This window comes from Ochotona princeps, chromosome 11 (assembly GCF_030435755.1).
Source record: "Ochotona princeps isolate mOchPri1 chromosome 11, mOchPri1.hap1, whole genome shotgun sequence".
Lineage (NCBI taxonomy): Eukaryota > Metazoa > Chordata > Mammalia > Lagomorpha > Ochotonidae > Ochotona > Ochotona princeps.
Genome location: NC_080842.1, coordinates 37,725,711 through 37,742,580, shown reverse-complemented (window position 1 = coordinate 37,742,580; position 16,870 = coordinate 37,725,711). Strand labels below are relative to the sequence as shown.

Below are 16,870 nucleotides of genomic sequence, written 5' to 3'. Positions count from 1 at the left end.
GAGACTGCATTCATTGCCTATTTCTGTAGTACACTGACCAGGACTAGATCAGAGAAAAAGAGTCCCTAAAGCCATACTAACAATTCAGCATCCACAAACCTATTACAGGTAATGTCCTGGCAACGAGCTAGCCTTTGACTGTCACATCACATGTCCCTATAAGGAAATTCAGGACACAAATTGTCCCTATGCAATAAACAGTGAACTCAAGCCTGCAGAAAATGAAATGATTTGCTTCAGTTGAAGACTAAAAAGCAGGACAGCTGGGTAAGAGTTTGGGACTTTAGTCCCTGGGTATTGACAGACCTCTCTTTAGTCCTCTCCTGCCAGGGAGTGCCCAAATATGGCTGTCACACTTACCAAAAATTGTGAGAACTTTAAATATTAAATATTTGGGTCTAATTTTCCCTCATTAGAGCTAGAGGAGAAATGCCAGATGCACAAATGCAGTCATATTCCTCCTGCCTCAAAAGTGCTGTCACGTGCAGCTGAGCAAAAGGATCCTAAGTGGACCCTACCCAATTATAGCCGTGGCTTGTGGGGATTGTAATCATTGACCAAGAGCATGGAGAGAAAGGAAGGGAGGCTGTTTCAAAGGGGAAATGTGAGAAAAAAATAAATAATTCAGAATTAGAACAATTAATCTAAAAATCAAAGCCAAGACATTCTAAAAGCATTTTCATTGGGTCACTGGCCCTTTCTCTGCAGGTTCCTGAAATGAAGCCCCAGTCCTGTGCCTCTGGCAGCTGCTCAGGCAGTTCTACCTCATGAAGTACATGGTGTTGCAGGAGGAACATGGTACTTTAGGGGCAGGAGGCCCAGGTCCTGGTGCAGCGTATTTTACTGAGACATTATTCAAGTCTGCTGACTTTGTATGTTTATGGATACTTAACAGCCCAGTAATGGGCATGGTTCTGATGAGGGGGTGTATACTATCCTCAGTTCATCCTTCTTGGTCAATAGTGAGTCACACTTCTCTACCTCTAATTGTGAAGTCATGCATGTTCCACGGGGTTGTAGTGTTTTGTTTTTTTAAATCAAGCACTTTGTGTCCAACCACTTACCAACCATTTAAATCAACAAGAACTCACGGTTTGGGAAACAATGAATAATGAGATGTCAGTGGTCAGGGACCTGTGTCTGACTTTATGTCTAACTCTAGACAGTCTGAGTTAATAAGAGGGCAGAATAGCACCTCACTTCATCCACCACTTCCATGGGCCCAACTCAGAGGTGACACAAACAGCGACACAGGACTGCCTACTGGAGGCTTGGAGTCAGCTGTACCTGGAGGCTCTGACACTAAAGATGGGCTTGGGCAAGTGGCCAGTCTGTTTCTTCAGGCCTTAGCTCCCCACGGGAAAAATTATCTTTTAATTGTATAATGCAAACAGAAGAGCTCACCACTGTTCTGGCAAACAAGAGTTAAACCTGCTTGTTTTCTCCCTTACTTAGTGGTAGAGCCAAACCAACAAATGTTGACTTTAGGGTGTCATATAATACTTGCTTTCCAAATGGCTTTGAAAAAAAAACCCACTAAACTATTTTATGTTAATTTCAAGTTATAATAATAGGATTATTATTATTATTATTAAGCATTAATCTTCACAGTCATTAACCACATTCCAAGCTCACAGCAAGGCATTTTCCATGCATGGATTCAGTCAAGACAGCAGCCTTAGCCCAGACCACAGCAACATGCTCCACGACCATCAGGTGAATGACTAAAACTGCAGACACCACCAAACCCCATAAACATGCTTTTCCTTATACATGCAAACCTATATGAGAAAGTTTAATCTGTAAAATAGGCATGGTGAAATAGGCACTAGTCAATAAAACTGAACAATTATAATACACTGACAAAATTTATGTAAAACATATCAATTACTCATTTTCATTTAATAGTTCTGGACCAATGTTAATGGTGGGCAACAAATCACAGGAAAGCAAAAGCACAGGTAAGGGGTAACTGTGGTATTCCTAGTAACCCTTAAAGTAAGATACCATCTTAGAGATGAGAAAACTGAGGTGCAGTAAGGCTAAATACCTTGTTCAGATTTCACATAAGAATTGGAAAAACCGGAATCCAATCCCAAAGCGGTGTATTCTAAAATCTGTGCTTTTGTTCACTATGCCATCTCCTCATGGAGAAGCATTGCTGTTTTGGTCTCCATCTCTCCCAGCTCCTCTGCTCATCCTGATTCTCTTGTACCTGTTGCAACAAGTACACTCACATATTGTTGTGGTCCTGAGACCATGCTATCTTAGCAGAGCACAGCCTAAGGGGAATTAGGTCTCCAGCTTGAGCCACACAGTTCAAAAAAGTACTCTGAGGCCTACATGATTGGATCAATTAATAGGAAGTAGCACTTGCTATTGTAATCCCTTACAAAAAGGCACTTCAGTATGTGGAAAAATGAAAATTAAAAACAAACTTATTTTGGTATAAAAGATATTTGAAATGTATGCATTTTTTCATGATATGTATTTTCCAAGAACTTTTTGAAAACCTCATGTGTATATATACACAGAGTTCAAAATTTTGAGTACTAAAATAAATTATCTGTTAGTTCTATCTGCCATAATTATTTTGAAGTAGCCTGGTATGTTCGCTCATATTGTGGATGGCCATTACCAAAAGCAAGGAAGGAGCTGCGTGCCCTTGGGTGCACTGGCTGTAATGCCGGCAGAAAGCCACATGCTCATCCATAGCACAAAGGAAAGTGGAATACGAGTAGATGACAGGAAGCCATCTAGAGTACAGACCAGGGCCACAGAGCATCAGTTTGCAGATCCAACTCCATGTCCAGTTCACTGCTCTGCAAGATGAGCCAACAGTCCCCTGGACAACCCAATGGCCACTAGCAACCCCCTGAGTGCTGTGCTAGAAGCAGCATCTCAAGGCTAACTTGGTCTCCTAGCCTCATGCTTCCCAGTAACTCTGAGAATGATTTTCTCCTTTAAAACATAAGAGGCAGGACATCATTAAATTTCTTGTTTCCCTCTCCAAGATGATAGAAATTACTTCTCAGAAATTCTACATATCCCTGTCTTCAAAAAATCCTTGTGATCACACATTACCAACTATGGTCACTGCAAACAATCTTTTTTTTTTCCTTTTTTTTTAGAGAATCTCCCATGAGAAGAGTGTTTTTAAACATTTGGGAGAATCTCTGAAAGCTCTCTCTAAATCCAAGAGACCTACGATGTGTGATAATCTTCTGGTATCTACACATAGTCTTCCACTTCAAACCCAGAGCCAACCCTTCCCTTTCACAGAGCAGTTGAGGTTGGTAGGGAGGAAATACTGAACTCTGGATGCTCAGCTTTAGTTACTGTTTAGTTACTGTTTTTTAACTGAATCAAAAAGTCTTCAGGTTACCAGAATCCAGCAAAGACTACTTACAATGATGTCTTGTCTGGTTTTGAAGGTGCTGATGTAGTGGTTGTAGTGACTGTCTTCCATCTGCCGCAGGATGGCAATCATGCAAGCCACAAAACTCCCCTGGGAGGAAAACAGAAACAGAAGCTGAAGGCTCAAAGCACCTGGTGACAAAACAAGATTGGAGCTCCACAGACTTCGGTCTTCCTAATCAATGAAGTATGCAGGAACCCTGCCAAACTGGAAACACACCACATTCTACCTATCAGGTTTCAGCTACAAATCACCTACTTCCGGGTTTCAGCCAGGAAACCTGGACGGCATTTGAAATCCTTAACAGCTAAGACTTGTAGATCCCTGAATGTCCAGGGACACTAACTAGCTCAACTTGTTTCCCGTAGATAAAACACTTGATCTTAGCCAAAAGGCCAAGAAGCAGTGAGACAAACAACCTGTAGAGTTTTGAGTCTGTTGTAGAGAGAGAGCAGTGAGAGAGAAGGGCGGGTGATGTTGTAGGGCCAAGGATTAGGCATCTATGAACTGATACAGTTTATGAATTATTAGGTCTTCCAATATTTAACTGTTCTTGAATATCAAATAAACCCTATGTATTATGCCAGGTGTATTTCCTTTTGCATATTTCTCTTTTGTATATTTCTCCAAGGACCTAGTGTGCACACATATTTTCTCTTACTTTAATAGGAGTGTGCCTTCTGTAACTTCTATTGAAATTCTCACCTCTTTTTTTTCAAATTTCTCAAGCTCATTTAAATAATGAGCAAGATAACATGATTTAACCACTAATGGAAGCTGGATAGGTAAATTTAAACTCACAGTGTTAGGTATAAGCCAATATATAATTGCTTAAATAATATAGTAAGCAGGCTTTCCTTATATGTTCTTTAAATGCATGGTAGAAATGGCTTGATGACAGTGGTCAGTGGTACATCTGGTGTCATTTTCTTAAGCTTCATAGATTTATGAAATGCTACCAGTGCTATTCATTTTGCTCTCATTCTGGTAAACTGGACAAGTAAGTCTGCCAGTAATTCTAATAAATTATGAAAGGATTAGTGAAACGATGCTGCTAAAATGTCCTCAACTTATACTTGCAAGTATATAAGTAACTTGAGTAATTTTCTGCAAGTCATTCTTACTCTCAAAAAGTCAGTAGTGGAAAAGCTAGAGCCGTCAAGTCACCACACTAAACAGCATAATGCTCAAGACTAACACATGATTCGTCGATTTTGCATTTTTTTTTTAAGATTTACTTATTTTATTACAAAGTCAGATATACAAAGAGGAGGACAGACAGAGAGCAAGATCTTCCGTCCGATGATTCACTCCCCAGGTGAGCGCAACGGCCGGTGCTGTGCCAATCTGAAGCTGGGAACCAGGAACCTCTTCCGGGTCTCCCACGCGGGTGCAGGGTCCCAAGGCATTGGGCCGTCCTCCACTGCTTTCCCAGGCCACAAGCAGGGAGCTGGATGGGAAGTGGAGCTGCCGGGATTAGAACGGGTGCCCATATGGGATCCCAAGGTGTTCAAGGCGAGGACTTTAGGCACTAGGCCACGCAGCCAGGCCAGATTTTGCATTTTCCTTACTTCTGTATTGATGAACAAGTTAGTATGATTGCCCACAACCCCACTTCTCCGTAGGTCAAGAGCCTTGACTTTACATAGGAATCTTCCAGTTTCTACAGACCTTTTTCTATGAACCTTTTCTTCTGCAGAGAGAGATCCAGGAATAGCCTAGTTGAACAATAATCATATAATGGAGATCTGAATCGTCTTGTAAGATGTTTTGGTTTTGTGTAGGTTTTAATCCAGAAAGAAAGCAGCTTCACTTGTAGTTATGTTTCCTAATTCATATCGGAAACAGCTGGCTCATTCCCATGTTGATTCTCTCCGGGTGCACCATCTTGGGTTCTGCCCTGGTTGCTCCCTCCTTCTGCGAGGCCCTTCCCCAGGAATCTGTGCAGTTCGCTCCATCACTATCTTCAGGTTTTTGTCTAATATTTACTTTTTGGGTGAAGTATTGCCTTCTTAAAACTTTGACATGCTAAGCCTGACTTCCCTTTTTCTGTTCATTTTTTATCCTCCATAACACATGTCTCCTTCTAACAACCATTTGAAGCATATTTTCTTGTTGTTCTTCCTGTTAGAAAGTAAATTCCATGTAGAAAGCACTTTCTTGTGCTGTTCACGGTTTCTTTCCAGGGTCTGGAACAACAGTTGGCATAATTTCTTAACACACACTCATTCAATGAATGTAGGCAGGGTTTTTCTTTATCAAAAACAATTTGAGAGAATTCTTTTCCTATGTCTTCTGAACAAAACTTGTTTTTAAGAGAGTGACTAGAAGACGCCTCATTTTAATGCGACTTTGAGTAGTTACTACTGGTCTCAGACTTTTCTCATGGATATGTTTCTATGTAGTAGATGGACACTAACAAGCTGAAGCAACACCGCTCTTTCTACAAGCATATTAATCACAACTTCTTTATGATGTCTGTTTTTGTCCTTGGCTCATCCTAGCCAGGGAAAATGGTCTGATATGGAGTAGGACCATCCATGTCAGAAAGGGATCTGCTGAGGATTTTCATCAGTAAATTGTGATGGAGGGGCAAGTGCATTCCATCCCCAACCGCAGGCTCTACAGGTCCGCCAACAGGCAGATGGGGCCCAGAGTTACCCCCCAAAGACACACTCACAATGTGGGGAGACTGCCGGTTCATCCCAATCACCGTCCGGTTGATCCTCCGCAGCAGGCGCACCATTATCATCGTTATGTGTGAGGCTGTGGGACCCTAGGAGAAGGAGAAATGCAAGACGTGATTTTTGTTTTCACTTAGCTTCACCTTCATTAAAGGAAATTTCATAGATGAGTTTTCCTGCAGTTCAAGTTCTTGTTCAGAAGCAAAATACATTACCTTCATGGCATAAATCAGATGAGCAGAATCGGTTCTAGCATCTAGAAGACACATAAGTGGTATGCAGGGCCCCACTGCACACCCTAACAATCCAGGCTGACCAGGTTCACCAAGAGCTTATTACTGCCATCACCAGTGTTAGAGTTTGCTCTGTTTGAGCGCATGAGGGTGGGCCAGAACAATTTGTCAACAAATGTGTGGAAAGTGAAATGCAGAAATGCAAAGTTCTTAACACTTTCTGCGCACAAAGAAAAAAAAAAAGACAGGATGTTCACCTCAAGGGGACTGATATGAAAACAATAGGTCAATTTCCCATAAATCCTTGTTTTGAAGCCTTAATTGCCAAATAGGAGAGCACAAAGATATGGGGGTTTAGTTCAGGTCAGAGGCATGAGGCCTTGGTCTGACAGTGTTCCAAGGGACTGCCTCCTCTCAGTCCCCATGTGAGTGTACAGGGAGAAGGCAGCTATCTACAAGCCAGGAACAGTCCTCACCAGAACTTAGTCCTGATCCTGAACTCCAGTCACCAAACCACAAGGATATAAAACATCTGGGGTGGTGGTTTAGCACAGTGGTTAAGCCACTGCTCTGTCCACCTGCAAGCCAAATGGGAGTGCCTGGGTTTGAATCCCAGCTCTTCTCCTAATAAGCTTCCTGCTGATTCAAACCAAAGCAGGCATCAAGTGATGGTTCAAATACGTGGGTCCCTCTCATCACTTACATGGGAGATCTGGAATGAACTTTCTGATTCTGACTTCAGAAGGCATTTGAAAGCAAATCAGTGTCTCTGTCTCTGAACAGCATGAGTGGTGACGGATGTGCCAGTTTGATTGTGATAATCATCAACACAATGTCTATACACATTAAGTCGTCACGTTGAACACATTGAATATATGCAATTATGTCACTTCTATAGATTTTAAAATGAAAAAGGAAACAAAATGCTAACAAGCAAAATGTACATAGAACAGTGATTTAGTTATCTGAAACAGGAAGCCAGGTTTCCCACTAGCAAGTTGGTGCCACAAGGGCAGGGTGCTCACCTAGGTTCACAACCATGATCCTCACCTTTCCCAGCATCGATACAGGGTGGCAGTTCCACAGGTGTTTATGAGCTGAATTTGTAATTCAAGCTACAAACTGGTAAGAGCACTGAAGAGACAAGAGAACAGGAAGGGAAACAGCAGGGTGTGGAGCGGGGAGAGCACAGCCACAGGAACACCCCAATGGAGTGGCTGCTGCAGCCGACCTCAAGGATGATGCTGATTCCAAGGGAGCAGCTGGGAAGAGAAAGGATGCCTGGACCATGCAAAAGGCACCAAGAGCCAGTGTCAGCTGTCAGTCTTGAATTAGTTGGCAGAAAAGGATAACAGAAGATATAGAGTTCATGCATACAAAAATGCTTATGAGTGAGAAAGAAGTACCACTATCAACACAAGATTACTGGAATTACTAGAGGAACAGAGCTTGAAAGACTACAAGTAACATTATTGGGAAGATAAAAAGAATACTCGCCTCACCAAAAAAAAAAAATCAAGTAAATTTCCATGGGATTTAAATACTATCAAGCTATTTCTAAGGAGTCTTTCTGTGTGCTGAGAAGGTATATGGAGGCAATGTGTATGAAAAAGCAGAACCAGACATGGAATAGACTGCAAGGCCATTTGCAATGATTCCTACATATTATTAAAAGTATTTTTTTAATTATTTTTTTATTATTAAATTTATTCATTAATTACATTGTGGTGTAATTTCATAGGAACTGGGATTCTCCCCACACTTCCCCACACCCTTCCCCCATGGTGGATTCCTCCACCCTGTTGCATAACCATAGTTCAAGTTCAGCTGAGATTCCCTCAATTCCTACATATTATTACATAGGAAACTGAGGCAATGAGAGATTTGCCTAAAGGTTAAATGCAGTGGAGTGAATTTTTTCTTTATCTTTAATTTTTAAAATTATTATTTTTTTTAAGATTTATTTTCATTTTGATTGGAAAGTCAGATATAAGGAGAGGAGGAGAAAAAGAAAGATCTTCTGTCCATTGATTCACTCTTCGAGTGGCTGTAACAGCCAGAACTGAGCCGATCCTAAGCCAGGAGCCAGGAGCTTCTTCTGGGTCTCCCATGCAGATGCAGTGTTCCAAGGCTTTGGGCCCGTCCTTGACTGCCTCCCTAGGCCACAAGCAGGGAGGTGGATAGGAAGCAGGAGCTGCCAGGACATGTACCAGTGCCCATATGGGATCTCGGCACATTCAAGGCGAGGATTTAGCCATGAGTCTACTGTGCTGGGCCCTTTTTTTCTGTTTAAAAAAGATTTATAGGCCCAGCGTGGTGGCTCAATTGGCTAATTCCCCTTCAAAGTGTCAGGATCCCATCAGGGCATCAGTTTGAACCTGAGCTGCTCCATTTCTCATGCAGCTCCCTGCTTAGAGCCTGAGAAAGCAGCAGAGAATGGCCCAAACCTCGGGACCCCATACCCATGTGGGAGAGCCAGACGTTTCTGGCTTTGGATTGGCTCAACTCCAGCCATTGTGGTCATTAGGTGGAGTGAATCAGCAAATGGAAGATCTTTGTCTCTCCTCTCTGTAAATCTGCCTTGTTTATTAGGAAAAGCCACAGAGGAGGAGGGAGGGAGGCAGTGAAAGAGAAAGAGAGATGAATCTTTCATTCGCAGGTTCACTCCCCAGATAGCCACAATGGCCAGGTATGGCCAGGCTGTGTCAGGAGCTTCATCTGGGTCTCCCAAGTGCGTGGCAAGGGCCCAAATACTTAAACCACTTTCTCCTGCTTTCCCAGGCCATCAGCAGGGAGCTAGATCAAAGTGGACAGCCAGGGTACAAGCCAACATCCATATAGGGTGCTGACATACATCACAGGCAGTAGCTTTACCCAGTATACTGTAACACTGGTCCTAGAGGACTGGTTTTATCAGGACTAGGAACCAATTCTGATTCCCAGATTTCAGATTAACTTTAAATCACAGATCTGTACTCTCTAAAGCACTGGAACCTTGGCTAACCCAAAGTACTTCATACTTTGTTGATGAAGGGTTTAGAGCTGGATTTTAACATGTCAAATAATTACTGAGTCAAAAGAGTTACTTTTTAAAATGTCATGTTTATGATATGATTAGTCACATGTGTTTATTTGCTGCAAGGTCCTTGGTCAGGAACCAGACCCCTAATCATAACACTCTTTGGGAATATTTATTCCACATTATGATGCGGTTTCTAGGAACACATTCAAGCAAACTAAGAATGGGGGAGGGAAAGGCCCTGTAATGAGCAAACATCATATAACACACCAAGTACGGGGTCTGGGAGTGGAGGGACAGGGCAGAGGAGTAGCCGGGGACAGCAATGGTGTCCTCTGTGCTTGTGAGACTGCAGTGAGGGTGGTCAGCAGTAAAGCCCCTGGACCTGTGTGAATGACAAACAGGAGAGAAGGTAGGCCCAGGCCAAGCTGCTGTGGACATTGGAAGGAGAACGAAGAGTTTTACTATGAGAAAAGGTCCAGGGTTCCTCACATCCTTTGGCAGAGCTGAACCTAAAGGCAATGGTAAGAGAGCATTTAGACAGAGTGGTTTCCTTGGGCTGTTAGGGACACCTTGACCACACAACTGCCACGGGGCAGTGTGCTGAGGGAGAAGATACTTTTTATTCTGAGCTCTTAGTGCTCAACTGAACAATCTGCAAGACTTTCTAGTTCTCTCAAGGGGGATTTGTGGAAGCCTGGGGACTGTGCTGTCTCTACACGGTAAATTCAGGCAGGTGCAGCATTGGGTGAAAAAGAGCAGACAGATCACAGGAAAGAGGAAAGATAGGAAAATGCAAGTTCTAGGTTGAAGCATAGCATCAGTGTGAGATAGGCGGTGAGAACAGATGCTGGCTGGGATATCTACATCTCATGTAGGAGAGTCCAAGTTCAAACTCTGCCTTTCCTTCCATTTTCAGCTTCCTGCAAATGTGGACCCTTGGAGGCAGCAGGTGATGAAGGCTTGGGTGTTTGACACCCAGGTGGGAGACCCAGACCGAATTTCAGGCTCCTGGATTTGGCCTGGCTCAGTCATGGCTGTTACAGGCCTTTGTGGAGTGAGGCAACAGATGGGAGTTCTCTCTCTGTCTTTCAAACCAAATAAAGTTTAAAAAATTGAAGTGAAAACTGAGAAGCTTGGAAATATTTATGTAGTGCTGCCTAGCACCACAGGATCAGGGTAGAGGTTTCTACATAAAAACAGAAAGCCTCCTGGCAATGGGGGTTGGTCTTAAAAAGAGTACTTACAAGGGTATTTATTCACAGGAATCCCAACGATAAGCAATTTGGCCAAACCAGGGAAATGAGCCAGTGGAGGTCTCAACGACTAAGCTGATTTTATGTAGACTCAGATGTGCCAAGGAGACACTGTGACCTCTGCACACTTTTAAAATGCATGTTCCTAAGTGTTCAAGACGAGGCAGGTCACAGGTCTCGTCTGTGCAGGACAAAGGGCTCACACTACATACCAACTCAATGATGATTCAACTTACCACATCCTTCCTGTCCAGCACCTCTAGGATGTTGCTCAGGAGCTGCGAGCTGGCCTCATAATCAGGCTTGCTGGAGTTGTCGTCTAACTGGCCGCTGAGCTGGTCTGTCAGCAGTGGCAGCAGCACATCTCTGCACTCTGAGAAAGGAGACATTGCGGCTCGTGTGTCGCAGGGTCACCCCCTGCATGGCCATCTCCTGCTGGTCCTCTCTACCTGCCCTCTGCTCCTACACGGCAGGAGCTTCCCCCCGGAAATAGAGGAGCAGGTGGTTCTAGGCCTGGAACTTCAGTCTTGTCACTGAATTAGGTAAACTGAGAAGATTCCTCCCTCGGGTAAATGTGGGGATAGCCAACGTTTAAAATATGTAACCACTGCTCTGCCTCACAGCCTGATACAGAAGAGCTAAGCCACATGGAATTAATGAAAACTGAACAAAACAAATATCTTCAAAATATTTTTATGGGAAAGGGCCAGGCCTTAGGCTTTGGGACAGGAGCACAGTAATTTGGAAGTGGTGGCTGCACGTTTGACTCTACTGACAGAATGAAAAGTGTTTTGTTGTAAGAATTCTCTTCCTTCTTTGCCATCTCAGAGGTTAAGTGCTGGCAACCTGGTTCCCCAACCCTACCTCCTAAAATGAGCCCTGATTTCCAGAGCTGGCCAATTTCTGTGGTGTCAACATTTCTACCTGGATCAATTTCCAGCTACTAATGTCACATCACTGACCACAGTGCTGGGAGAGTACAACCAGCACCACTCAGGACAATCCAACTGAGATCTGGTCCATCACTACAGCATTGCCCCCTACCTGTTCTGTGGTTTGTAACGTTATGCCACACACACAGTGAAAGATGCATTTGCCTAAAAGGACCACCTCTCCCAGCTGTCTGCCACTTTCTGGGGTTCCCCTTCAGAGAACTAAGTTCTTTATCTGACAAACTACCTGCTGATTATTGTATTTAAGGATGCAGGAATAAAATATGACTTAAGTTTCTCCTTAAAGTCCGTCTCTCAGGGTTTGCTTAACTACTCACAAATTGACATTCAAAAAAAAAAAAAAAAAAAAGAAAGAAAGAAAAAGTAAGTACTGGCTGGTGACAAAGATGGACTGGCATGACAGTGGGCAGCATTCTGGAGGGTGACTCACCTGACTGCTGAAAAAGACTGCTCTCAACGATCTTGGACATGCAGTTCAGTTTCTGCCGAACTAACTGGTTGTCGGGAATGCTCTGAATGAACTTGCAGAAGAGCACACTACAAGAGAAACCCCAGAAACAGTGTTTCAGCTCATGTGAAGGCAGAGGGAAAAACATCCTCTTGCACTCTGAGATCCGGGTGTGGAGAGAGTGACCTAGGAATCTTACAGATGACCCAAGATCTCTGTTCCTAGTGCTTACATTCGTCACCCAGTATCTGGTTCTGCCTAGAACTGACAGCTTCCATCACCAAGGCATATGCCGCTCCACCTGCGATCCAGACCTGCCTGGAGGCTTAGCTGTGGCTCATGTCTTTCTTGGCCCACTGAAGTCTATCTCTGCATACCCAGAGCACCTCGCCGTAGGGCTGGAAGCCTATCGTTACATACTTTCTTTGGTAGTTCATTTTATGTGTGCAGATCTTGCTTTCCCAGAGAAAGCTCGAGAGCCTCTCTCCAGGGCAGGCTTTGGGTGTGTTTTTCTATCTTTCACAGGATGGAGCACCAAAAGGTGTTCACTTCATGTGTATTAGCAGAACGAGAGATGGCACAGCAGGCCCAGCTCCAGCTAAGCTGGGAGTAGCCTCTTTGTTTAAGAAACACACTTTCCCCCCTGTTATTTACCTGAGCTCTGTGGGATCAAACACCAGTTTGACATCATTAATTATGCTAGGAAGGTACTTCAAAGCTGCCCCCTGGGGGGAAAAAACAACACAAGGGCAAATTCAGTTGCAAGTAAGACAAATACAAAACTTTAGGGCTTGATCCCACGAAGAAAGGGTTGGGCCCAAATCTTCCACAGGAAGCTGGATGAGAAGGCCCTTGCAATGCAGAGTGAAGCTGACTCAGTACAGAGGCTGTCCTAACACCTCTTTCCTGGAAATGCAGGAGGTATGGCGTCCTGTTCCTACTACAGGCAGGTACATCCATTAGCATCTCATTTCTCAATCTAAGCAAGCAGTTAAATTCTTTTAGTCTGATTCACAAAGTATCCATAAAGAGCAAGAAATAAAAAACAAAGTCCAAGGTGTGTCTTCACAGATTACACCTTTCACATTTCAAAGAACAGATGGACAATGAGGGAGGTGGTGGTTTTCCATTTTGGAGCAGAAGGAAGTGGAGACCCTCCCTTCCCCAACAAAATTGTCATCTGTAATAGAACCAGAACCAATTTTCTGAAATCAATGGGTCCAAGAAGGATACATAAAATGGTAGTTCATCTTGGTCAAAGTGACCTTTAAAAATACAAATTCAGGCTGGCACCATCACTTAATGGGATAAGCCTCTAGCCACAATGCCAGCATGCCATATGGGCACTGGTCTGAGTCACGCTGCTCCAATTTCAATTCAGCTCCCTGCTAATAGCTGGGAGAGAAGTGAAAAATGGCCCCTGCACCCACGTAGGAAACCTGGAAGAAACTCCTGGCTCCTGGTTTTGGATTGGCTCAGCTCCAGTTGTTGTGGCCATTGGGGGAGTGAACCAGTGGATAGAAAACCTTTCTGAATCTCCTTTCTCTGTGACTGACTTTCAAATAAAAAAATATATATTTTTAAAAATACAGATGTTCCCCAAACTTAAAAATGTAGGTGTTTTTCCTGCAAATTGCACTAAACATCACAAGATAGCTTTGAGTCATGATTCATGTTCTCTACCATTGCAGCAAGTTCCACAGAACATCCTCACCCACGGCCTTAATAGAGTTATCCAAGAGAATGTCATGTTCACCTTGATCTTGACAGCTTCCTCCAGAGGCCTGTCCATTAGCATATTGAAAGAGAGGAATAACTGGCGGATTGAATTATTAAACTCATCTCCATCTTCGCTCTGGCCATAGAATCTTAACAGGAAAAATAGAAAAAGCAGATTTTCCACCTTGAAAACATTTTACGACAGATGTGTAGCTTCAGGTAACAATGAGGGAGGCTCATCGCCTTGCCTTTCACCCAACTTCAGAGACATGCCATACAGCTCCCCGGGATGGTTTCAAGGACACCAGGCATCAGTGCTGCAGTCTGAGACAAGAGCAGGTGAGAAAACTGCAGGTCATAGGACTCTGCGGTTGGTTGGCTCTGATCTGCCAGGGAGGAGGAGTCCCCTGATGGAAGGCTCCACTTTAGCAGTGTCCTCTGCTCCAGGGATTTGCAGGCATCTCCCATGGGGGTGGGGAGGGAGAACAGCAGGAGGTCTTGTTGCTGGAACTTGCTGGTGAGTCAGCCTTCCTCAGCTGACTGCAGGGATTAGCAATAGGCAGGATTTGTCCCCAGCAAACCACCCTAAGAGCACACCTGGCAGGTTCTGTTCTTCAGCCTCACTTCTTTCTTCCTCTGCCATTGTCTCACCCAATCAAACCCTGTCACTGGAGCTGAGGTAAGGAAGCTCCTCAACCCAGAATGTCTCAGCTGCCCACACGGAGGCTGAGCTGCTCTGCTACTGGGACCTCCGCCTTCACTGCCTGTTCTGGCTTTCAGGAAACTCCTCCGTTTGCTTTCACACGACCCAGCTAACTCAAAAGGTGGTACTTTCTCGTAAGAGGCAGCTGAAAGGTCTTTGGTGAATTTTCCAGAAATTCAAAAACCTCAAATGGTAGTGCATGAGCAGATGCACTGAGGAGCAACTCCACAAACAAATCAGAGTAGGGATAGTTTGAAGTCAGAATTTTAAGCACACTCTCAAAGGTACATTTTAGGGTTCTTCACAAAACGTTCACGGAAAACGTTTATTATAGAAAAACTGTGCATGGATTTCACTTTTTTTTCTTTGCACCAAAAAGAAACTTATTTTCTTACACATTTTCAAGTGTCCTTGTGTGTATATGTAAATGAGTCTCTTCTATTCACATTCACCTTTATCAGGTATCCAGGGAGTATTAACTCAATTGAGAAAATTATTCAATCAGAGGGTTATTGGTAATTCTCAACTCATCCATTTTACACAATTAGAACTTTATCTGCAATTTCGTCCCTAAAGTATCACAAAGTCACACAGCCAAAGCAGAACTTACTGATTGTCCTACTTGGTTCACAACATTGCAGGTTTTAGCATATCAAAGCACGATGCAACCCATGAAATGTTGCTTCCTCTCATTGCCTTGTCAACTCCAACAGTAGGTGCTGTGAGCTCTTCTTTCAGCGCACTCTCTCCCTCTGCTACTGAGGCAGAGTCCCCATGTCTCATACTTGAACAACATTAACTAGGAGGTCATCCCTTTCCCTCTGCCTTCTATGATCCATTTTATACATAGGATATGTACTGATCTTTTAAAATGCAAGTTATTGGGCCTGGTGCAGTAGCCTGGCAGCTAAAGTCCTTGCCTTGCATGTGCCGGGATCCCATGTAAGTGCTGGTTTATGTCCTGGCTGCTCTACTTTCCTTCCAGTCCCCTGCTCTTTGCCTAGGAAAGCAGTAGAGGATGACCCAAAGCCTTGGCACCCCGCACCCACGTGGGAGACCTGCAAGAAGTTCCTGGCTTCAGATCAGCCTAGCCCCAGTTGTTATGGCTACTTAGGGAGTAGAATGAACCAGTGGATGAAAAATCTTCCTGTCTCTCCTTCTCTCTGTGAATCTTACAAATAAAAATAAACAAATCTTAAAAAAAAAAAAAGCATGCCACTGTGGTGCAGTACGTTAAGCCACTGCCTGTGACACTAGCATCTCATGTGGGATCCAGCTGGTGTCCTGGCTATTCCACTTCCAATAGAGCTCCCTGATAATAGCTTAGGAAAAGCAGCAGAAGATGGCTAGGGTATTTGTGCTTCTGTCACCCACACTGGAAACCAAGACAAAACTACTGGCTTTACCCTAGCCCAGCACTAGCCATTTTGGCCATCTGGATTGTAAATACACTGACGAAAAATTTCTCCCTCTTTCTGTAACTCTTTCAAATGAATACAATCCAGGGCCCGGCGCTGTGGCCTAGCGGCTGAAGTCCTAACCTTCAATGTGTCGGGATCCCATATGGGAAATGGTTCTAGTCCCGGCAGCTCCACTTCCCATCCAGCTCCCTACTTGTGGCCTGGGAAGGCAGTCAAGGACAGCCCAAAGCCTTGGGACACTGCACCCGTGTGGGAGACCTGGAGGAAGTTCCTGGCTCCTGGCTTCATATCGGCACAGCACTGGCCGTTGCAGTCACTTGGGAAGTGAATCATCGGACAGAAGCTCTTTCTGTCTCTCCTCCTCTCTGTATATCTGACTTTGCAATAAAAACAAATAAACCTTTAAAAAAATACAATCTAGATGTTTCTATTTTTATAACCAATAGCTTCCCATTACACTTATAGTAAGATCTAAATGCCCTTGGAAATGTGTAGACAATGGAATGCTAGACTGTCTGACATTGTCTGTATTAGCAATGTTAGGGCACACTTAAATAATAGACTGATGGAATCATGACTTCTTATGCAGGACTATACTATTGTAGCAACATGGGGAAATCTGTCTGGGAGCTGGGTAGGAGTCTGGGGGGCAGGAAATCCCAGTCTCTATGAAATTGTACCATAAAAATTCAAAAATTCAAAATAAAAGCTTGACAACAACAAAAAAAGATCTAAACAGTCAGAAAATCCTACATCATTTGCTATTACCTACTTTTATTCTCCTTTTATTCTTTTCACCCAAACAACACAGCTTCTCATAACACATTACACTTTCTGGCCCATAGGGCCCTTGCAATCTGCAGGCCCTGCTCTTTGAACTACTTGGCCTTGGCATCTCCAGAGGATACCTCTTAGCTTCCAATTGCAGCACACATGTTATGTCAACCACACAAGCATAGCAGGTGCTCAGTCATGTAGGTTGCTAGATCCCAGTACCCACACTGGACAACACCTGG

At 43.8% G+C, this 16,870-nt stretch overlaps 1 protein-coding gene across 1 annotated transcript in view; it reads right to left on the bottom strand.

The window, feature by feature from the left end:
- The window catches only part of DOCK5 (dedicator of cytokinesis 5), a 197,263-nt gene that overhangs the window by 47,489 nt on the left and 132,904 nt on the right, over positions 1 to 16,870 (bottom strand). The window contains exons 23-28 of the mRNA XM_058670037.1: positions 13,768 to 13,879; positions 12,666 to 12,736; positions 11,994 to 12,100; positions 10,847 to 10,983; positions 6,099 to 6,194; positions 3,410 to 3,508 (exon numbers count right to left, since the gene is read on the bottom strand). Coding sequence (XP_058526020.1) covers positions 3,410 to 3,508; positions 6,099 to 6,194; positions 10,847 to 10,983; positions 11,994 to 12,100; positions 12,666 to 12,736; positions 13,768 to 13,879 — 622 coding nt within the window. The remainder of the gene's footprint in view (positions 1 to 3,409; positions 3,509 to 6,098; positions 6,195 to 10,846; positions 10,984 to 11,993; positions 12,101 to 12,665; positions 12,737 to 13,767; positions 13,880 to 16,870) is intronic.